The sequence below is a fragment of the Telopea speciosissima genome, chromosome 9, assembly GCF_018873765.1.
Source record: "Telopea speciosissima isolate NSW1024214 ecotype Mountain lineage chromosome 9, Tspe_v1, whole genome shotgun sequence".
NCBI classification, from domain to species: Eukaryota; Viridiplantae; Streptophyta; class Magnoliopsida; order Proteales; family Proteaceae; genus Telopea; species Telopea speciosissima.
In genome coordinates, this window is record NC_057924.1 from 3,641,520 (window position 1) to 3,665,340 (window position 23,821).

A 23,821-nucleotide genomic window follows, 5' to 3' on the forward strand; every position below is an offset into this window, starting at 1 on the left:
GGTAAGATTTCCTACAAGTCACAACCCAAAAAAACTGAAAAAAAAAATAAAAATTAAATCAACGTAGGATCAGGCGGGGCTGAACCTGAGGTCTTAAGTCTTTACCCTAGCCCAGCCTGGTCGAAACATGGTTGGAGCTGGGATTTCTCAATCCTACCCCAATCCGTGGGCTAATAAGTGACAATCCCAATTGCCAAGTCACAACTCACAACCAAAGCCAGGGAAATCAATCGGGCGGGCTATGTTCGGGTTTGGATTTCCGGGCCAAGTTTCACCCTAGAACAATCTGAGCGGAGTGTGTGTCCACGCCTCCATGGCCGGCACAGGGTTTAGGGTGGTGAGAAGAGAGTGGAGGTTAGTGGTTACTGGCTGGTTCAAAATTGATTGAAGCAGAGGCAGCGAGACGACAAGAAGGAGAAGTTGATGAGCGGCGGAAGAGAAAGAGAATAATGGCTAAGAAGGCATGGAAGATCATCCCGCGGCCGTTGTTAGAGACGGTGCTGAACAATCATGTCCAGCACCACCGTGTCTCTCAACCTCTCATTCTTCACGGCCCTCGAGGCGTCGGGAAAACTACTCTCATCCTCAACCGTAATCTCTCCTTTTTCAGTCTCTTTGTGTTCATCTTTCCATCTTTATATCTGTATCTTCTTAACTTAACCTATGGAATAAATATCCACTTTGTTCTTTCAGGTCTTCTGGACGACTGGAACAAAGGCCCCCATATCACCGGCTACGTCGACTTTGGTCCCTCCGTAGGAGATCATTATCATCTATACAGCAATCAATCCTCACCATGGGCCTCTTGGTCCAATTTTCTGCCGCCCACCCTCCCTTCTCTTCGTTCGCAGCTCGAATGCTGCCTGGAATCAATGGTCCAAAGGGGTGTTCGCCTCGGTACCATTGGCTCTCAGCAAGTCTTCTCTACTCTCAATAAATGGCACAGCCTCAATTCTGCCCTCCGCCGCATTCTCCAAAACCACACTCATGGCTCCCTTACCATCGACGACAAGGTTCCTACATCGGTATTATGGTCCAGGGCATTATTCGCGCTATCTGCTCGATCAAAAGCCAATGAGATTGATGCGGTCCTTGGGTTGGATGAGAAGGGTAAGGCTTTGACGCTCGAAGAGAGCTCATATTTCAGAGAAGCTCTGCTGTCGCTTCGACTTGCCAAGGAGGTTATTCAAATTCATCAGAGCTGGAGAGCAAATGCAGTCGCCCACTTGAATCGTACTGGTGGGTTCTCGAGGTCTCTGGCCAATTCTTCCACTGATTGGCCATATTTGTTGTTGGAACTCCTCTCCGCCGCTGCTGAGGTTGATTACTTCCAGGTAAATAAGTAATTTGGAAATTTAATGGTGCTACGTTGGTTTGCAATTATTTCAACCAGTTCCAAGTGTCGGGAACCACCCTTTTCTTTGGAAGATAGGAAACAAAACTTTCATTAGCAATGATCAGAAACAGTATACAGCACAGGATACTCCTGAATACAAAAGCTACTCAAACTCAGCATCCTAAATCACACAGCCCCTGTACATATCAGCATCAACGTCAGAGAAACTAAACCAGGAACATAAACCATAGCAAACAATAAGAGTTTAATTTGGTTGGCGATTCTAATGCTCATTTAAATTATACTGACTATACTTCTCTGGTCTTGCTCATGATACTGGTGTTTATAATGCTCATTTGACTGATAGAATGTACGCTTACCATATTGAGCAGCCGAAGCTGGTCATAAACAATATCGATGTTCTCCGGAATGCTGTCCTAACTGATGATTCAACAGTGTCTGCATCAATGTATCATGACAGTCTTCTTTGGAGATTAATAGCATTGGGTGTGAATGAAAGGTGCTTGCCAGTCATACTTTTAACATCGGATGGGTAAGTGTAGTCTGACATTTGTATTTCTGGTCATTTGATCCTCCCAGTTCATGTGACAGTCGATATTTTATTATTTGGTAGTTGTTGTAGCATTTGTGGTTTTTTCATCCCCAAATAAAGCAGTGGTCAATTTGACTCGCTGTTCACATTTAAATGGAAAGCGTGTATTTTAAGTGAAGGCAATGCTACACAATAAGACACCTGGATTAGTGGAAATTCATTTGGCTTTGAAGTTCAGTGGCTTAACTTTCATTATGCATTTCTATCAATACTAAAACTGGCAAGTTTCTGTCAATTGGCCTGGCTTTAACGAGTCAGATTAGCTGCTCATATGAGCAAATCACACCCCTCCAAGAGTTTGTTTGGAAGAGGGGTTGGGGGGGGGGGGGGGAGGGGAGAAACCAAGGCAACTCCTTTAGTGATAGCCAACTTGGCGCAATCTTCTGGACACCTAATGAATTTATAGAAGCACTCTTAATAAGCTAAGAGTTCGTATGAATTTCTAAACATTGAGAATGCTAACTCTAACATCATACATTTCTTTGAATTACATTGATATTGAAACCAATAGATAGGTTGTTAAAATCGTATTCTTTGATTAAATCAACTATATTCAGTTGACCTTTGAGAAATTATATAAAAATACAAACATGCTGTCATATTTTATTGCTTTGAAATAAATCATTTCAGAGTAACATTTTATTGCTTACAGAACTATCATGAATAAAGAGGCTTGGGGTTCAGTTCTGGGCTGTCTGACCCAGTCCATTATCCTCCCGTTTCCTTATAGTCTTTTCTGATTTATGGTATATTCACCTCCCAATAGACGTCTCCTTTTATTCATCCATCCTTCAGCCATATATGTTTTTTATTCTGCAAGTTTCTGGTTATCTTGGCTTTCCAGGATCAATTTTGCTCAAAATCCCTCTGTACCAAAGTTCATTTTGGGCCAGGATTTGGGATGAGGCTGTAATGGTGCTGGTGCTTAATTGAACTTATTTGTTCCTTTAGGTACTTCCTTGAGGATGGTATCTTAGCGTTATACTGGCAGAAAGTGGATAAATGTTGAAAATGCACATGAAACCTTCAGACCTTAGGCGAAATTCAGTTTTTCTTTTTATATTTGGGACCGAATTTCTCTACAACCATGGTGAAGAGATTCCCTACCTTCTTTATCGTTGGATGGGGCTCCTAGGGGCAAGGAGGACTTCATACAATAGCGGGGGGATAATTATGACCTTTGATTTCCTTCACAATGGGTGAAGGAAAACTTTCTCCTTATATGTGACATACTTTTGGAATATCAAATGGCAGATGCTTGTGTATTTGGGTTGATCTGTTCATCTTTGCATTTATGTGTAATTAATTGATAAGGGAAAGGTTTATGTTCACAACCAGCAGATGGCTTTTGTTAGTTCGTTGGTCAATCACACCCCCATTGTTCTATGGATTTGTACAATAAATGATGGCATTTGTTGTCTTTTCACACTTGAGTCCCAAAGCAGTTTGAAATATTTCATTTTCCCTCCAATACAGTGGGAGGGTTTTGGATGGTCTTTTCTCCCTGAAACCAACACAGAGCACTGAAGCCTCTAGGGTTTGCCCTTCACTGAGGAGCCGGTTATGGTCTGCAACTTTGCTATTGGGTAGCTGTTGTTCCTTCCCTGAGAGACCCCCCAACGTTGCTTAATGCTGGCACTAATGGCCATACTCGAGCCGATGGAACTTCCCCAACTCCTGCTGTTTTTAACAACTGTTGCTGGGACATAGCACAATATTAATGGGACAGAATTTAAGGAGGTTTTGAGGAGAAAACATGTTTTTTTTTTCTTTCTCCAGAGGATCCATAATATTTTGTTCGATGATGTATTTCTGGGCATAGGCAAAACCAGATTTCCATGATCGCTATTTTGAAGACTTCAGTTTAGGTTTCTTTAGACTGAACAAAAATTTGATGAGGATGATGTCCGCATAGCTTTATCTGTTTCAGTTTTTTTGGGGCTGCAATCATACAGATGCTCTTTTTTTATTTTATTTTATTTTTTATGACTCAAGTGCTGCAGTTGTTTTACCCCCAAAGACGACAAGTGTGGTAGTGTATGTGATATTTCTGTTTCTGTTTGTTGTTGAGAATGCAGTGTCCCTCGTAATCCTTGTTATGTGAACTTTATATAAAATATAAGATGGATTTCAAAGATCAAATAACACTGAAACTGCAACTTCATTGTGAATATTTGAGGATGAAGGGATGATCACCACCGGAGGTTGTTAGTCGTTGCGAATGAGGGGTTTCCCCCTTGCTGTTGCCGTTCTGTTCTAATGTTACTTATAATTTTGTCCATCTAAGGATTGGATAGTAATGTTGAATGGGAAAAGTAAGTTTGAGGAAAAATTACTCATTTGAATTATCCGATGCATTTAAATTAGGGGCATAAAAAGTTGCGAATTCGTACACTAACCTTTGTGAACATTTTCAGGACTCAATTGATAAGATTCACTGCTTCATGATGATAGCCCCCACCTGTGTATCGTCCCATTTTTTTACCAATTCCTAAAACTCTTACCTCTAGAAGTCCTTTTATTTTCTATTGTTGCTCTAAAGCTGTTTTATTATCTGTTGGCTCTAATACCTGTTCATGTTTCCCAGCTACTATTCATACCGAGCCTTTATGGATTTTGGGTATCCAGACATATTCATCTCCCGCGAGGTATCCTAGTTAAATTATTTGAATTTCTCTGTGCTTTCTACTCAGATGATAAAGAACAATATCTAGGACAGAATTTGAGATGTCAACCTGTCCGACAGACCTTTGACACCAATCCGGGACTGTGGTGCAGGCTTCCAAATCAGAGATCTTTAAATGCCATGAGTTTTGTTGAGTGGGTCAATTTGATTTATACTCCTTTTTTGACATTATCAATAGTAGATTGTGTGACAAGGATGGTTTCATATGCACTTTGATGGCATTTGAGATATCTATTTGGGACCCTCCATTCTGCCACTTGATGCATGCTCTTTTTATAGAAAAAAGTGGCTGCTTCCTGTTGTTGTGTCCAAATTTTAGCATTCATAAATGGTAAAAGCCTGCTAAATATTTATCTCTGCATGTAGTTGTGTGTTTCTGTTGTCAGTTATGACTTAATTTTATACAGTCATCAGTTGGAATGCATGCCGTTGCTTAATGGCTACGTACATCTAACTTTCGTTATAAATTTGATCTGAAGACTTTTGGCTGGACTCCTCAAGAAGCTAAAATGCATATGGTTACTGATTTCTTCACTGAATATGAGGTGCGGTTCTTTTCTGCTTCTGTAAATTCCTTTCTTAAGAAGTATGCAAAATGATATGTTTTTAGCCTTCAATTTGCTTCTGTTTGGAGTCCCCAACATTCTCTTTACTATGATCAGTGGACATGAAACGAGTGTCATTTTTTTTTTCATGTGTTGATGTGGAGCATCAAACACAGAGAATCTCCCTCCTCTCTTCCCCAGGGGGAAAAAAGAGAAAAAAAAGAGAGGGTGCAATCATTCATTCATTGATGATTTGCACTTGAGATATATCTGAATATATTCTAAAATAAAACAATCCCAAGTTCATGTTGGCACATGTGTTGGCATACTTCTCTGAGACAACACTGTGAGCTGTGGACAGATGATAAATCTATGAAGGGGGGAATTGTCCTACGGATCATAGGTTTTGTGCATTTTACTTAAAAATTTTAAAGTTTTGATATTGTGTTTGTTGAATTTTGTAGTGGCGGCTGATTACCGAGGTACTTGGACCTAATCCACGGCATCTCTCTGAACTTTATGCGCTCAAACAGAGCAGTTATAACGAGAAGTAAGTAGTATTCCTCCTTTGTCTAGCAATTAGCTTCTACTGTAGTAGTCGCAAGAATCCTCATATATTGACATCTTAGCTTACAGAAAACATTAAGACTGAAGTCGAGTTATATACCTAGCGCTTTTTGTTCGAAATTAATTGATAGTCATTTTCCAACCATATGCATTTAGGTTTAGTTTGTATAAACTTCCAATCTTGATATTATAGTGAAGTTCCTGTTCAAGAAAACCAAGCATAACCTCCATAGCTTGAACCTTAACCGCTTTGTTTGGCATTGTTTTTACTTTTTTTTTCCCCAAGAGTTTATGGGTGCTTAAGTCAGTAAGCTTGCTACAGATTTGGGATAAAGGGTGGTAATCTTGTTGATTTGTAATTCTCATTCTAAAAGAGTTGAATAGAATCTCATGTTAATTGGTTGGATATTGTTGGAGTTGCCCTCCTTGACGGTAGTCTTATCTAATTGGGAATGAGCATCTAATGGCTTCCTTACTAATATCTCATTCTCATGGTTCTAAACCAGCCCGCTTGGAGGCAGATGGCTTAGTCATGTTGGAAGTTACTAGGGAATCAATCTTTGGGACAAGTTCTGACCCCAAAAAAAAAAGGAAAGAAAGAAAAGAAGAGTTAGAAGGATTTTGATGGAAGTCGTAGGTTTTGGGTTTATGTTGGGCTATGTTACCACTTACCAGTACATGGCAGAGGTTATAACTTGTGTGTGATAAAGATTTCATTTCTTGCATTCTCATTTGCTTATATAAAGTGTCATACATGTATGCAGCTCATAATTTGAACTCACCGGGTAACACCGGGGGTGGGTGTCAAAGTAGAATTTCAAAAAGTGCAGGAAATTGGTGCCCGATGTTTGTCAGATGACTGACCTAAATGTGTTCCTACTTATCTAAGGTCCAGTTCTAATTGTATATAATTTGCACCAGAAATTTAGATGTTGATGGATTAAAATTTATGAGGGATCAAACTGGTCCATTTCTATTTCCCAAAACTACCACAATGGTTTGTTTTGTATCATCAACATTCACCCATCCCAAAAGATGTAGCCGTTTATTATTAGTAAATGAGATTAAAACTATAAATATGAAGAATTGTTGGGATAGAAGGTGTTGGGTGAAATGTATAGTTGCTGTTTATCTTTTTATTAGTCAAGCTGTTTCACATACATTTGAAGGTACATACTGTAAGATTCAAGCCTTTTGTTTTTCCTACTTGCAGGGTCATGGAGGATAGCGACAGGAGTACGTTTGAGGATATTCTAGATGCATACCTTGCATATTTGCAAGTAAATCTTCTTTGAAACTTATTCATTTTGGAATCACTTTTATGCAGTTTTTTTTTTTTTTTTGAGAAATCACTTACCTATTTGAAAATGTAGCTTTGATGAGTTTCTGCATGGTTAATATTTTGAGTGTCCACTTCAATAGATGTGCATGCATTGGAGATATATAAATGATTGAGTTGAAAATCAATGATGCATGTATCCTAATACAATTAATATGGAGTGGGTAGTGGTAGCTAAGAACACCTTAGAGATTGACTTTTTGCATATCCATGTCTATAGTTGATTCTATTTTCTTACTTGAGTTTACTTTTTAGATGTAGATTCTGATTGACATTTTCTATTCCTCGTCATATATGTTATATAGCAACTCGCCTTAAATATTTAAGTTGACTAATGTGGAGTGGTGCATGATGTGAATCGTATCTGTTTTGAGCTGTTGACCTAAATTATGGTTTGACCATCACAAAATGGTTGTGTTTAAGTAGATGATTGCCTCTAAACAGCTTGAATTTGGAGATTCAACAGTACACTCTTTCCATGAATTACTTTCTCTACTTAGGAGGGTATGGGACCTGTCCCTGAATCTAGTGCTATGAGAATGGCTTTCTATCAACAATTTGAACAGAGTTTTTTTTTTTTGAGGGGGGGGGAGGGGGGGGGGTTTTCTCAGGGCAAATAATTCGCCATTTCAACCTCTTTACAGATCCTTTAGTAATTAACATCACCATTTATTCAGTCGCCTAGGCGTCCAAGCGCCTTGGTCGACTGGGGCGTTTTGGACATCTAGGCGGAGGCCTTGGTCGCCTAGTTGGTGTCGCCTTGATTTTGGACCCTCTCCAATGCCTTGGGTCGCCTAGCCGCCGTGCCAACTATGCTCAGATCTGATGCAACTAACTGTTTAGAGATGCAATCAAACAACACCTCACATCTTGTTTTAGAGGGTCAAAAATCAAGGCAACACCGCCAACTAACCATGTAGAGACGCAACCAAACAACACCTCACACCTGCACTATCCACCGAGAGGGGGTAGGGTTGTTTATAACCTTTGGCTTGTCAGAGTCCAACCCAAAAGACTAGTCTTTTAGGTGGAGGGACTCACAGAGTCACAGGTATATGAAAGAGACGGAAATCCCACTCCGAACCGATGTGGGATTCTAATACTCCTCCTCATGTGTAGGCGGATCGGAACAATACCTACACGTGGAGGGATCACAGAGACAAGATCGGAAACATGGCTATGTTTGGTTGTCAAGAAATATAGAGTTTTCTGCTGGAAAACAAGTGAAAATTATCAGTGTTTCATTAGAAAACTCTCCTTCTGTAGCATTTTCCATTGGAAAACTCTATGTTTGTGCAGAGTCAACCATAACCTACAGGGATACTGCAAAGGTAATCCCCCCCTCCCCCAGTTTTTTTTTTTTTTTTTTTTTTGTATGGATTAGGGGAGTGAATTGGTGAAAGAACATCAAAAGAAGCTAATAAACTGATTTTTTTGGGGGGGGGGTGTGATAGGGTCTCAAAATCCTGAGCAAGTAGTTGATTTTTTGGAAACCTACAAGAAAGGGTTTTTGGGATGTGACTGGCTATATGATATAGCTATTCTCAATAGAGTCTGGAGGATGCAAGTAGTTGTAGGTTTCAGCTATAGTTAGGAATGTTGAGAAATACGATGAGGTAGAAATTTTCCATTATGAACTGCAGTCTGTTTTCTTCAATTCTTGCTTAATGACTTATTATTTTGAGTTTGGTCGGCTATGTGTTCCTGCATACCATATGGAGCCATCGCTCAAAGTTCAAATAAATTGAAAAGAGAGCTCTTAATTCAAAGAATCCACACTTACTAAAATAGTGAAATCATGCTTTATTAATTGGTAAATTTATTTTTAAAATTACTATGAACAGTGAAAGTAGGACTTATTGCAAACTATAGTTACTGTTCACTAAAACAGTAACCGTCATGCCCAGAGAAAGTAGTAAATATTGTATCTACTAAAAAAATGATGAAAACTAATTACCAGGAACTTAACTCCCTGCTTCTCATCCATATTTCTGGTGTGCTCTTGCACCATGTTTCAACAGCATTGTTTTGCCTGAATGTTAACTCTTCCACTAGATCGAATCCATGAGTTAAGAGATGAGAACAGATGCATCATGATCCTCCCATGTCCCTTTAACGAGGATTTTATACTTTATTGTGAAATTAGCTTAGCATGTATCATATACAACGAGATGTTTACGTTAGAACTTGTATTGTATTCTATATGTTCTGATTTTACTTCCTAATCCGGATATGCAGTGCTGCATCTTTGGTTTTGTCTTGTATTTGTCTTTGTTCCTGGGGTTGATTTACTTTTTCTTTTCTTTCTAGTAAATCTTTGCACTCAAATCACTACAAATACTTTTCCTGAACCTTTCACATTCTGATTTAGGTGACTCTGGTGAATCCTGCCATGGAATCAGCATTGTCTAGTCTGCAAAAGTTTGCTGTTGATGCGTACAATGGAAGGATCTCGAAAGATCGATTGCGTTTTGGTGCACCATGGAGACATCCCCCACGCACAGACAATCCTGCACTTTGTTTAGAGTGGGCCAAGATTCAACTAACTGATTTCATACAATCTCTTGTGAATGCTGATTTTGGGGTAATTTATTTTTGGCAGAAATATATGGAACTTATCTTAGGTTCATGTCTTTATTTTAACTCAAATACCTAATCAAAGTTCATACGGGGTTGACTTTATGTGCGTTTCACTTGTTGCCTGTTTGCCTTTGTGAAGGTTAATTATCTGGCTGATTGTAGCCTAGAAATCCTGGATGATCCTTCTGTAGTCGCAATGATGGAGGTACTTCTCTAGTTCCATCCATGATGCTTGCTTTCTTGATTCTTGATTATGTGATGTTTTCTGAAATTAACCTCCTTTCAGGTTGGTTTACTCTATGCACAGCGAGATCCATCCTTCATTCGTCCTGTATCTCGAGGTATCCAGAGGTGTCTTGTCAGATGGTAAGCGATTTTGAACATTAGTCCAAAGTGGCCTGTAACTAATATGGTCCATGTTCAAATTCGACTTTGCTGGAGTGCAGGCTTGTCCAGGAAAGGATGAATATGTCCTTTCAGCAGTTACGAAAGTACCTGTGGCAGAGAATAGTACGTGGTCGCAGTTATCGCCATTTGATGAAGGAAGCAGGATATAAGTAGTCTGAAGTATGTACCAGGTTTCTTTATTGTTTTGTTTGGCTTGACGTCAGTTTCATTTTTAGTTGCTTATGAACCAACTCAAGGAATGGTTGCTTGAGAATTGAAAAGAAAGAACTATTCTTTTCCAATTTGTGGTTTACAAGAATTTATGGATTCTCTCTCAGGTTAGCTTGGCGAAGGTATACTCATTAATATTGACAGCATGTCTCTTGTACTCCCGGAGGTTCACATGTAAGTATTTCTTGAGGATATCTAACATCTCAAATGTTAGTTTGTGGTTCCTTATTTTCATTGAAGGATGATGTTGATATGTGGCCCCACAAGGTCAATTAGGTTATCATGCCTGACAAGTTATCCTAATATCCATTCAATGAGGCTAAAGGTATCCTAGTGATGCAGCACCCAGTGCCCAAATCCGTAGGAAGAAGAAGAAGAAGAAGTCCTGACACTAGGGCTTAGTTTGGGAGCCATAGTTTAGGTTTGCATTCTAGTATTTTTCATTCCATACTTCGTTTATTTTTCTGTTATTTAATTGAACCGGTTCAAATTGGTTGCATCCAATTGGTTCAATTTAAGTGATTTAGCTATCTTTTAATTTAAGTTAGTTGGGTCAATTAGGTCTTTTCAGTATTTTAAGTTATTAGCTTTTAATTATAGCCTTTCCCTTCCACGATTTATGAAGGAAGGATTTAATTTGTACTAGGATTTGGCCATTGGCTTTATTATAAATAAAGTTAAATCGTGGGAGGCTCCCCCACAGTTGAATATTTGAAAAAAACAGAATTGTTGGCTGCCATTATTGCTGCTCCTTTGTTCCTTGAGAGTGTGCATCCTTGTGGTTCTATCAAGGTGGAAAGGGATTGGTGGAATCTGATCGACTCCTTACGCCGTGACGGCTGGGAGGATCCTCTACAGCTGGAAGGTGGTTCTATCCTTGTATCACAGAGCTGCTGCCTCCATTGAAGACCTTTTTCAACCAGTAGGTTATTTAATTAGTTTCCTTCATCCCCTTCTTCTCATCCTCTAACCCAATCCAGCCGATCTGCCATACCATTCCCTCCATTATTGTCAATCGATCTACAAAACCCTAAGTGATCTAATTTCTGTCCAGACTATTTCCACCAGCCAAATCCTTTTAAATTTCAAACATAACTCCTTCACAGCCTTCCCTCCACTCGACCTTCACTGCAGGTCCATTCAGTCTTCAAAATCCTAAATTCCCTCACCTCCATTAAAGCTCCACAAGCCCTAAAATTCCCATAGCCTGATCTAACCATCAAATCCAGCCCAAACTTGTGTCGAACTTCCCTCCCACTATCCCCTATACTCGACCTAAAGCCCTGCCCTAAATTCCCATTAGAAACCCTAATTTCAGCCTAAATTCTAAAACCCGAAACCCTAACCCTAAAATTCTGAAATGTCAAATCCTTACCTAAACCTAACCAAACCTAGCTTATTAAACTCCTTAAAGCCTGCCTATTATTATCAAATAAGAGTTACCCCATTCCCCTAATTATAACCCTAGAATTTCCCTACTTTACGTCAAATTTGCCCCCATCGAGTTAGCCATTCAGCAGGTCCTGGATATTTGGCTCCTAGTGGATCTGTCCTCCATCTAGGACTACATTACCTAGAGGGTAATGATTGGTTTTTAATTGAAGGTTTGGATTTTAGCAAAGAAATTCAAGAAAAATGAGACATCAGGATTTCGTAAATTTTGATCTCTGAAAGAAACAAACAAAAGGGAAATCTATATGTACTTGTCAAGAGAAGATGAATTAATCTTATTTTTTTTATGCTGCAACTATATGTCAGAATTTTAAAGAAAGAAATGCTACTGCATAGGGTTTTATGGATGGATGGGCTGTCAGCCAGGTAGTTATGTTGGGAACAAGATCCACTTAAAAGATCAGATGTTGTTCGATGAAATGAGATTGAGTGGCTGAAATGTCTTGTTGTCTATTTGGTTTTAACTCGCCTGCAAGTAAAGGTAGAAGTGAAGAGGAGAGAAGAAGAAAAACCAGAATTCACCTAGTGTTGAGACTTTAGAGAAATCCATCTACCATACTGAATTACATAAAACTGGCTGGCCGTGTAGCATACAGATAATATAATATATATCCTAAATACACCCACGCTGAAAATACCTGCTGTTAAATAATGAAGGAGAAATTAAATTACTACTTCAGCTGTTAAGTCTTTTTAATTTACTTCTGCCATGACCTACCGTTAACTAGATACGACAAGCAACATGAAAACCAGACCTATTGTGCTACCCACTAGCTGAATACTTAAATTGAATAGAAGTAAGTAGCCACATAAGATGTTCACTGACTGCTGCTTTGATTTTCTACCATTTATGCCTCTAGAATCCTCATCAAAAGTTTTTCTGCATGTTCTTGGGTTTTAGCATTTTTCTCTTTATTCTTCCCTGGGCTTAAGTCATTTGCCATATACTGATAAAGAATGTAGAATGTATCATTATACATAATGATGGAACATTACAGTATCTATGGGAACTCATATATCAGATCATTTTCCACTTCGGCTTGAACATATGTTTTAATGCTTATGTTTCAATTTTAACTTTGATGTATTCTTTGCTTCCTGTTGTAATGGCATTTGGACCTAGTTTCTGAACTTTCTTTTTCATTCGCATCATCAGGCAACAATCATTGGTTGAATCTGTTGTAAGGGATTCAAGGGATTCTTGTGAGGTACAATCTTTCCCAGTTGTATTTCTCATTCATTTTGTGTTTTGCTTGTGATCATGTCTAGTTGCAAGTGAACTGGAGGAAAATCCTGTCACTATCTTATTGAACCCACCTAATGCTAGAAATGTTAGGAAAGCAGTGACTTCCTGCTGGTAAAAGCTGATGATTATTTCAGTCTTCCACCAATTTCTGGTTTAGGAGAGTGTGTATCACTTGTTAGTTTTATTCTTACCCAGTTGTTCATGGTAGAGGATCTAAGATTTCGGAGTCCTAGGTTGAGCAGTTTATTGTATTAAATTCAAGTTAAGCTAAAGAGGGAGATGACTCTTATCTGTGCTAGACTAAGAGATGACTTCTCTACATGATATGGGGCTATTTTCTCTGCTACCACTGTACTTGAATATGTCTCTAAAATTTGCTTGACTTCAGTTCACAGTTCATATCTGGGGTGTTGAAAATCCTCCTGGAAATGAATATAGTTTGTAAGCAAAGTATGAAAACGGACTTTGATGTGGATGGAGTAAAATGGGCTTTCATATGGAATTCTAAATTCTTCTTTCCTCTAGTGAGAAATGATTACAACATCACTCTCTTGCAAACTGTTTGCCGACTATTATTGGGAAGTTGATTTTGTGACACTTCTAGCAATTGGTTTCTAGTGTTTAATAATGGTTTTTTTAAGGTGCTTTAATGTCTATTAGGGTTTAAACATTTGAAGATATAAATCTAAGTATGATTGGAAATCATCTTTAAGAAACAGTGTGAAATTTATGATGAGTCACCTTGTCTGCGGCCAACATTTCTTCATATGCATATCGAATCTCTAGTTTCAGCTGTAAGTGAAGCCTAATGGTTTCTTGCTTTCTATTTGCAGGTCGTGTTGTAGCAAGTACTGGCATTAGTTTCTCATGTATGTTGAAAGACCTGAAATTTTTGCATACCACTCTGACTGATTGACTGACAAATGATTATTCACTTGGTGCAATAACAAGAGTTCAGCCATGGACTTCGTTAATTAGTGAAGGATTTCACTCACCAAAGATGGAAGGAAAAGGTTACCAAAACTTTTGCCTACAAATTCTGGCAGACTTAAAATGACTTTTCACTTGGTGAAATAAGGTGAGTTCAATTGTGGACTTAATCAATTAATGATCTTACTTCCAAAGATGGAAGAAAAGTTTAATGTTTCTGATAGCTGACCAAAGCCAAACATCGAAGAACAAGGTTGATAGGAAGGCACTTTTAATGACTGCTGGTCTGAATGGTACCTCTTATCGGCTCAACAGGGTTCAATGTCTTCATGTATTGAGAGGATGGCTGTACTCTGTACACAGGATGAAGCTTGTAATGAATGCTATACAAAACTTAGATGAACGAGTGTTTTTACTTCTTTGTAATTTTGCCTGGTGGTGTATTTTCTTGGCTAGCATATTCTTTATTTTAATTTATTTTCTTCTTCAGTTTTTGATTAAGCTTGCTGTGTTTACTTGACAATATGAAAGTGCTCATTCATGCTCTTCCCCTTCATGTAGAGCCTTTCCATCCGTTTGGACCTTCCCCTGAGGGAGGAAAAAAAAAGAAAAACTGGGGGGTGGGTGACTGGGTGTCACCTGAAGTCCTCTTGTTTGTGTTTTAAGGTTCAAATCTGTTTGACCCCCCTGCTCCTAGCTCATTCCTCCATTTTAGAGGCTTACTTGAGTATCTTAAGGACATCTCCCAGTTGCTTTTCTGTAGAGGGTGAAGACATTTTCTGCCGTCAGCATTGAATGTTCTTAGTTTCTGTGGAACTACTGAGATGGATCCACATGGTCATACTCAGCAACAAGATTGTATAGATCTAAACCCAATATTCAAAAGCAATGTAAAGGTTTTGTATAGTTACAAGCTTGTATTTTGGAACCAGCATTATTCACTTTTCCACTATACTACTTCATACCACAAGCACATCCACAACTGGTATGAAAATCCCCCCAACAAGGCTGGAGAGTGTAGAAATTTACAATCAGCAATACCCTTATTTAGGCGGTCAAGAGGGAGCTGCCTTCCTTGATGAGTACAAACACACTTCCACCATCACCCCTGGAGATGCGCAGTTCATCATCAAGGTATGTGGTGAGTAACCATGACTGGGCATTGTCGTTGGTGATGGGAATCTTCAAGGGTGGTTGGCTGGAGATGGTCTTCGCCACAGATGAAGCAGTGTCTTGAAGTGAAGTGATCAGGCCTTTAAAGGGGGTGAGGTCAATCTTCTGCCCCAGAACATCCACGCTTTCTGGTGTCTCAATGGAGTCTGTTAACTGGGGTGTTCCAATGATGCCTTCTTCGAACTTGATCTGCAACACACAAGTTTTGACACATAAAAATCTTTCCCATTGCCCATTTGAGGTCTTAGTTTCAGAGTGTAATCTAGTAGTTCTTTACTGCCACCATTACCAACCTGAACGCGCTTAGGACTTCGGATTTCGAATTTGGCATTGGTGATGAAAGAAGTGGTGGCCAAAGGTCCACTGAACTGGACTGAGTTCTGGACTGTGAAGTTATCTGAGTCAATGGTTTGAGATATTTCCTCTACCTTCACTAATGGTAGGGTTCCTCTCGAGAACAATGGAAACAACCCCGAGAACGAAGTGTACCTGCACAACCGCCATGAAAAAAAGAAAAACATTTGCCATTGAGAAGGGTCAAAGCTTTGGTAATGTTAAAATCAAACAGATGAGAGTGATTGGATCGTGACAGAGAGAAGCAGAGAGATAGACTTGCGCAAGAATCCATTTGCCATTGAGAAGGGTCAAAGCTTTGGTAAGAATGTTAAAATCAAACAGGTGAGAGTGATTGGATCATGACAGAGAGAGGCAAAGAGATAAACTTACGCAAGAATCCATTTGCCATTGAGAAGTGTCAAAGCTTCGGTGGGAGCAGGGGTTGGGTTGAGGGCCTCAAGCTGCGTGATGAGCTCGACAATCTCGGCCCTCGTCTCACTGGAGGCACTCAGCCCTCGTCCTGTGCCATAGAATGAGTCCACCAAAGCCTTCTTCAACTTATCCACCTCGCTGGGTTCCTTGGGCTTCTCTTCTTCCTCCTCCTCCTCTCCCAACGCCGTTGCAACCCCTTCCCCAGTCCATTCCTCGTTTTCAGGACCCCACTCGTCGTCGTTCTCCGCCGCCCGAATCCTCAGAAACGGTCTCAACCCACGACTCGTCCAGCCGATCGAAAACCTCGACCCTTCAACCTCCATTCCCTTCCCTGACGGGATCCCTACAGAATGAACTGTAACTGTGGAGGGCAAATTCTTCTTCCCGAACCATAGATGACCCTGTTTTGGGTAAGCAGACAAAGAAAGGGTCTTGCAAAGGAAGGGATTGAAAGATGAAACTCCTGCCATTTCTCTGAATTGTGAATTTTTAATGCTTTCGTGGAGGTTTTATCACCCAAAGGCAGCAATTGGTGAGCAAAATAGAAGAGAAAGGGCTTACAGATTTGAGAAAGAATTTGTGGGAGATGGAAATATTCTTGAAACTGATCAATAAATTCCCCATCAAACCGATAACGTGACTCTAAAAACTATTGGATTCATGAATCTGGTGTGGGGAAGGGCCAAAATCTCTTCCACGACTGGTATTGTGACACGTGGAGGGAATGGAGAAGCAGATACTTATAAGGTCGGTGACGGCCACTTATTATCCTAATCAAGTGTCTACATCATCAGCGGATGAGATGATCATCACGAAGCTCATCCTGTCAAATTATATGGTGATATGGATTACTGTATTACTGAAATACCCCTTGGGATACCTTCTTTGCCTATGAAATTGATCGGATAAAATTGTCAATCACCCGCGGCTGATGTGATCATTCACTTTCTACATAAAATCTAGAAGGTTCCTTGTACGTTTTTCTTATGAGTTGTGACGATTTGGAAATACAGGCATTCCTCACGGCCTTTCATTATTTGGATCCCATTATTTGGATTCTCTGCGGCTTGGGGTTGACGGTCATCGTGTTGCGCTCAACTCCTAAGCTGTCATGTAGATTTTATATCAATTCAATAGTTGGTAGGTGATCTCAATTTTGCTCAAAATTCAAAAATGTCAGGCTACAATTTATCAATCATTGGATTGACATGAAATCTACATGACGATTGTAAATTGAGTGGCAACACGGTAACTGTTCAACCCAGACCGTAGAGAATCCAAATGCTTCCATTTAACAAATTTATAGGTCTAGCGGGCTGACAAAAGGATATATATATAAACAACAAACATGTATCGTCCTTAAATCGTATGTGAAGTGTTGATGTATCCATAGATAATTCAGAATCTAGGCCTAACCCAAGAAACAATCTTACAATATTTTATTTATGGGAGAGAGTTCAAACTTCAAAGGTGGCGTGAGATCAATAGAAGCGTGAAACATGCAATAACGTTGATAGGAGCGAGATTTCCATCTTTTATGGTGGGTGGGATGATCATTTTGTGTTCCGGCCTCCATGTCTAGGTGTAGGACCGCGTTGTCTTTCAAGGTTATTTTTTTATTATTTATTTTATAAAAACAATAGTGAAAGATCACGAATACAAAACTATTACCCTTTTCTTCTCCTGCCACTCTTGGAGTGGATTTGTGGTAATTGAGGTCTCCATCTGATGGTAAGGCAAGGGATTGACTTGTAGGTTTGCTCATTGTCCTATCTTAACACAAGGAATCCCAGGCATGGGAAACCCATAAAATAAGAGAGATAGAAGATACAAATATTTTACTGGCATATGATTGAACTATGTCATCACAGAATCTGTGAGGTTAGCATTAGGTTAGTACATGGGAAGAGAATTTTTTTCCTCACCTTTTTCTCTCAACTCCTATCGATCTACAAAATGGTTTGAGTCTCAAACTTATAAGTAGAAATTAGAGATATGGATGAACACTACTAACAAGGTGACCATGCATATAATATCAATTTGGATCCTCTATTGTTGAGCTGCCCGATAGGATCGTACTACCGAGACACGATAAGGCGCCCAATGACCGCCTCACTCCTGCCCGAACGTCTTGCCTGAATGGAGGTAAGGCGATCATTACGCATCTCATCATGTCTGGGCAGTACAGTCTTATCGGGCAGCTCGGCAATAGAGGATCTAGATCCATATAATACCCATTCAAATGAGAGAGTTAAATTTCCGTATAGATTTTTTTATTTAAAAAGTTAGGTTTGTATGTGGGAAGTCTTCTTGGACAACCACCCTAAGGAGAGAGAGAGAGAGAGAGGGGGGGGTAAAATGATGATCATTTGAAGCTGGAGGATCGAATTCAAGATCCGGGAGTCACGGCGTATAACTTTGAAAATTGATTGAGAGATTGATAATTCTCCCGAAGAGAATAACATTCCAGAAATGATGTCTTCTGCATTGAAGTTGTCATAATTTTCAGTCTATCTATAATCTGATTATTGTCTGTACATAAGCAGAGCTAAATGATGGCGTGGGTTTATATATGTGGTAAGTATAATTTGGCTCCGTTATGTGTTTTTTTCTCTTTACACTGCCAGTCTAGATGTGTGAAGTCCAAGAATCAATGCTTCAATCATGAGTTGACCAGGGGATGAGCTTGTAGCTCAGTGGTAAGCGGTTAGTCAGTTGGGTCTAGCGTAAGTCCGTGGAAGGTCCAGAGTTCAACTGTTCTTCCCTTTGGTTTTAACAATGGTGATTGGATTGGAATCGATAAAGACTAATCCCAACTATGATTAAGCCGGTTCATTTGATTCTTATACACAAACTAGGGTTAAGGTATTAAAACATTGATTCTAAGTAAATATCTCGTTGTTTCAACTATGGAAGAAGAACTCGATCGAAACTTGTCGAAACCACAGAGTTAACTTGATTTCATAGCTTTTCGAGACGAATTGAAGGGTGATTTTAAAAAATTCAAGGTTTCGATCGAAATTCAATGCTTTCGACCAGTTTCGACCAAGATGTTGGTAATTTCACAAGTTTAGACACTTATGCCTATCAAAACTTGGGAAAAATCTGGCTCAAAACCAGTATAAATACTTAAGCATGCCAGTAACTAAGTCAGAAGGGACAGACACTTATTTATGCCTAATACCATTTAAGTAAATGTTTTTGTATTTATATTTTATTTACTTAAGATATTATTCATAAATAAGCAAATACCCCCTATTTGAATCTAATAAAAATAGTTAAAAATTCAAATTCCAAAAAGACAAAAAGTCAACCCCCAGTTCAAGAACAAATATTGGATTTTCGACAATAAGTGCAATTTTTAATTTTCTAATGTTGGGTTTTTTTCTAAAATCTAAAAATTTCATAAATCTTAATATGGTAAAATATCGTTAAAACCCAAAAGTGCGGTAAAATATTCATTTGTTTTGATGTTCAAAAAAATATTTTCATTCAGAGCGATTTTGATAATATTTGCGCACACCAAATTAAGTTTGACCGGTATATAACTCCTTTAATATAAACTAGATTTAAGCAATCTTGGACTTGTTGGAAAACTGTCAAAACAAAGCTTTCTAATAAATCCAAGATTGCTTACATCTGATTTATATTGACGGTGTAATGTTCCGGTCAAACCTTATTTGATACCATGTCCAAGAATAATATACAATATCAAACTTGGATCAAAACCACAAGTATTATTTTTAGTGTTCTCTATGTGAAACTAATGCATAGATTAGATTGAAAATGTGAAAAATAGGTACCACAACAAGAATCAGGGCAAAAAAATAACTTATGGGCTTCGAAACCAAGGTTCGAATTAGCCAAAAGAAAGTTTCAGATTTCGACCGAGATATGATCAAATTTGAGACGAACTCGATTTCTAATTGATCGAAACCTAGTCAAAACCCGAGTTTTAGAACCTTAGTTTCAACACATAATCTCTGCTCTTTTACATTAGGAAAGAAAAAAGAAGAAAAAGAAATGGAAAGAGAAGCAATAGCAGCATCCACATGGGGTGAGTTGTGCAAATTCTCCCTTTTTTTTTGGCTTTTCGTGTGAGGTATGGTGATTAATGGACCAAGTTTTCCTTCATCCATAGTTCTAATGGTTGGATGGTACATAAAAATGGTATTTGGAATCTTTGACAATAGGGGAGGTAATGATGAAATCACATGGTAGGTCATCACACAAAAAATTCCATCAAGACCAATGGGTGAAGGAAAAAAACTTTGCCCTAATTAAATTTGTAACCTTTTTTTCAAATAGATTTTTCTTTCTCCCGTGAAAAAGAAGAATCTCTTCAACCAATAGTCATTGTTGCGCTTGGATGAGAATGAAGAACATTTTGTACCTTTAACATACATGTGGCAGGTTATTATGACCATAGATTCGTGGGTAAAGGATTCACACCGTGTGTAGAAAAACTCTCTATAGGTGAAGAAAAATTTTGCCAAAAAAAAATTAGCTAATTAAAGAGTCTAATTAGACTCGTACGTGGACAAATTTATGGAAATCAAGTGTTGTTCGTCTTTGCCTCAGAGGCATCGGTTCGTAATCTCGAGATCGATTGATCAATTCATTTTGATCGAATTGATATTAGCTATTGGTACGATCCAAAGGTGAAAAAATAATAAAAGTCGATTTATATTAAAAAGCATGTACAATTCCATCCGATATAGACCAATTCAAGTGGTCCAGATTGATATCAGTTGAGACCGATGCCAATCATTTTTGATACCTTAAACCATGCTGAGAGGTACATACACAAATCCTTTGCTGGAGTCGGTTCACAAGGCATAGTCAGGGTAAGGGTGTCAATTCAAATCCGGAATTGAAAACCAAAATCGAAAATGGCCATTTAAAACAAAATTGAATTGAATTGAAAAGATTCGAATTTGATTTTAAAGTTGAAATTTTATTTGATTCAGTTTAAGTAAAAAAATAGTCGATTAGAAATGAACCAAACAAATGTAAATCGTATTAATCAAACCTTAAACTATACTAAACCCTACAATTATGTATCTATTTGTGAGTTGTGTGAAATTACTTACTTTTAGGTTTCTTTGTTAAGTTGTGCAAAGATGAGTTAAAATGTATCAAATTTGATATTGTGGGAGTCTATCTTTATGTGATCGTAATTTTCTTTCTACCTTCATTTGTTTCGACAGATTATTTTCACTTAATTTAAATTATCGAGATCATCTACTAATCGTATAAAATCGAACCAATTCAGTTCAATTTCGATCCCAGGTTCTGAACAAGGTGAAAAATCGGAACCGAACCGATCCACACTCTAGTTTGGGATAATTATCTTTTTGGAGAAAGGGTACTTTTGACATTCAGGGAAACTTTCATTGTGTCATCATCTCACATTCTCACTAATGCGACTGGCTCAACGTTGGGTTGCGCGCCCCAGGCCTCGATGACTTTTGACTTCTTGTTCTGGCTGGCGAAGAGAAGAGAATCAACTCAACAAGCCAGTAGAAGGAAAAAAAAAAGTGTAGAAGACAATTCAACTTTAAAAAAATAAAAATAAAAACAAAATAATTAAAGAATTTATACTGCTTCTGATTTCAAGGAAACACTTTCCTTCTTTAAAATTCTCCTTTTTTTTTCTTTCTTCCTTCTCCTCCTCTGTCGTCTTCTTCTTCTTCTTCCTCTGTTTTGTTCTTTCTTCAAAGTTTCATTCAATTGAACTCTCAATGACAGGAGCTGGGAAGGGGATCGGAATATAAAATCGGCTTTCTTTCCAAAGTAAGAGAAAACCCATTTCCCTCTCAACCCTATCTTTATGCTTTTGCAAGAAATTTTTAATTTTTCTTGGGTTTCTGTTTGTTTGATTCTGCTTCTGTTTAACTTTGGGGTTTCTTCTTCTTTTCTTTGTTGTGTTCTTTGAATTAAAAGGTTGTGGAGTTGCTGTTCTTGAACGATCACCATTCAATTCGATTGCCAAGCCCGTCATGTACGTCCTCCTGGCATCCAATTTGTCTTCGCTTTCAATGTCTCCTTTTATTATTCTTTTGTTATTTATGATTTTATTTCGTTTTTGAGAGAGACATGGGTGGTCTCCAAGGACGAAGAATGAGCTTAATCGGTGAAGTGATGGTTCTGCGTTTGCAGGTATCAGTGACGGGGAAGAGAAGAAAAAGAAGAAGAAGGCAGAAAAGGACTCAACGAACAGAGGGAAGTGGTGGGTCAGAATCTGAGGGATGGAAGGAGTACAGAGCGGTGGGAGCAGATGGAGGAGTCTGAGAGAACGGCTGGGATTTAAGGGGATGGGATGCTGTGGGGCCTCGTGGAGCTTCAAGGCGTCGGATATGGCAGTGAGAGAGAGCGACGACGAGGAGGTGGAGGGAGAAGGGGAAGATCAAGACCAAGCGCAAGAGATGGAAATGGAGGAGGAAACAGAGATTCCGGATCCGGGTTGCATGGATCAGGATCCGCCGGCGACGTCGGGGATGAACTTAGCGACGGCGTTGGCAGCAGAGCGTCACCTCCGAGCGGCCCAGGATTTGGAAGGAGGGAACGTAGGGCCGACCACTTCCGACTCTGCTCCGGAGATTCCCCCGGCGATTACGGATATTACTACAACTGTCCCTGGTACACCCTTGACCTTGAGGGTTTCTCTGATGAGACTGCTTGAAGAAGAAGGGGACGGTGTGGATGGAGTTGCAGGCAACGGAGAGAGAGAAGGCGAGAAAGGAGGAGAAGGAGGAGGAGGGGGAGCTGATGGAATGTGTTGCGTCTGCATGGGGAGGCGTAAAGGTGCAGCTTTCATCCCATGTGGACACACATTTTGCAGAGTCTGTTCAAGGGAGCTCTGGTTGAATCGAGGCTCTTGTCCCCTCTGTAATCGTTCTATTCTCGAGATTCTCGACATTTTCTAGTTCTTTCTTCTCTTTCCATGTTAAGATTCTGTATTTCTTGATGATTGGTGGATATGAGCTGTGTTACATATAAACTCTAATTGGAGAGGATTTTTTAAATCATTTGCTACCTCTGATTCTCTCTCAATTATCTTATCCAATAATTCCAAATTTAATAGTGGTTAGTTGGTCAAAACCTCATAAAGGAATTTCTATTGCCATTACCAGTTGGAAGAAGAATGTGTTAAAGAATGGCTGCAACTAATTCTTTAACTTAATGATGTGTGCATGACTGGATCAAGGGTGTCAATGGCAAACCAGAACTACGTATGTGTTTGGTATGCATTTTCAAAATAGATTCTGGGTTTATAAAACATTTTTTTTTTCTTGTAAAGATTGAAATTACTGATAATACGCATGTGTACAATTAGTGGTTTTACTCAGACAAAAGTCATGAAGTTATGAAATGGTAAGCGGCCAAACTGTCCTACACATGATAGACAGGGCTTTTCGGGTCAGGGTATCTATAACAGAGTTTAGATCCCTTGGAATACAAAGAAAAGAAATAGACTCAAAAGAGGAGGCCATACGCCTCACATCGGCAATCGTGATTGCAGCTTCAAAGAGGGGCACACGGTTAGGGTCTTGAATGAAGGTATGAAGCTCCTTGCTATCCATTTCCACCTGCGAACGGAGGTGTTCATCTTCAAGCGCCTGGGTAAGAGCAAACCGTACCGCCAATGCTTCTTCTTGTAGAGTAGAACTGAGATGATGGGGGATTGACAGAGCTTTCACCTGAACACCTCCATGATCTCTGAGAACAACCCCTAAACCTCCTTTGGAGTTCTCTTTTGCTAGTGCTGCCTCACAATTGGCCTTCAATGTGACTACAGGAGGGGGTACCCAACACACCTGGCTAGATGTTGGTTGAGATGTGGTTGAAGCAATTTGAGACCTTGTTGGCACATCCAATGCTGAGTTGTATTCACAATAAGCCTTTTTTGCTACTGAGATGCCTTCTATAGGCGTCCAAGACTTGGTTTTGGAAATCAGGTCATTT

General features: G+C 39.2%; 3 protein-coding genes across 5 annotated transcripts; 2 read left to right on the plus strand and 1 right to left on the minus strand.

Moving 5' to 3' along the window:
* The first annotated feature begins 345 nt into the window (after nt 1-345).
* Nucleotides 346-13,099, plus strand: LOC122639683. The gene is made up of 12 exons (XM_043832574.1): nt 346-591; nt 694-1,334; nt 1,729-1,889; nt 4,537-4,597; nt 5,115-5,180; nt 5,645-5,730; nt 6,961-7,027; nt 9,458-9,670; nt 9,806-9,871; nt 9,953-10,032; nt 10,113-10,233; nt 12,893-13,099. Exons 1-11 carry the CDS (start codon nt 450-452, stop codon nt 10,225-10,227), a joined length of 1,698 nt encoding a protein of 565 aa, XP_043688509.1. The 5' UTR covers nt 346-449; the 3' UTR covers nt 10,228-10,233; nt 12,893-13,099.
* LOC122639685 lies at nt 10,654-22,798 on the plus strand. Of its 3 annotated transcripts, XM_043832578.1 has the most exons (4): nt 21,560-21,649; nt 21,800-21,857; nt 22,016-22,046; nt 22,079-22,798. In XM_043832578.1, exon 4 carries the CDS (start codon nt 22,105-22,107, stop codon nt 22,780-22,782), a length of 678 nt encoding a protein of 225 aa, XP_043688513.1. In that variant the 5' UTR covers nt 21,560-21,649; nt 21,800-21,857; nt 22,016-22,046; nt 22,079-22,104; the 3' UTR covers nt 22,783-22,798. The 3 variants fall into 3 exon arrangements, with proteins under 3 accessions (XP_043688514.1, XP_043688511.1, XP_043688513.1); XM_043832576.1 differs by having other exon boundaries at nt 21,548-21,857; XM_043832579.1 differs by lacking the exons at nt 21,560-21,649; nt 21,800-21,857; nt 22,016-22,046 and adding an exon at nt 10,654-10,666.
* LOC122639684 (plastid-lipid-associated protein, chloroplastic-like) lies at nt 14,746-16,352 on the minus strand. The gene is made up of 3 exons (XM_043832575.1): nt 15,812-16,352; nt 15,379-15,574; nt 14,746-15,274 (listed from the first exon to the last, which is right to left on the minus strand). The coding sequence occupies exons 1-3, from the start codon at nt 16,321-16,323 to the stop codon at nt 14,960-14,962; spliced, it is 1,023 nt and encodes a 340-aa protein (XP_043688510.1). The 5' UTR covers nt 16,324-16,352; the 3' UTR covers nt 14,746-14,959.
* Nucleotides 22,799-23,821: the final 1,023 nt, after the last annotated feature.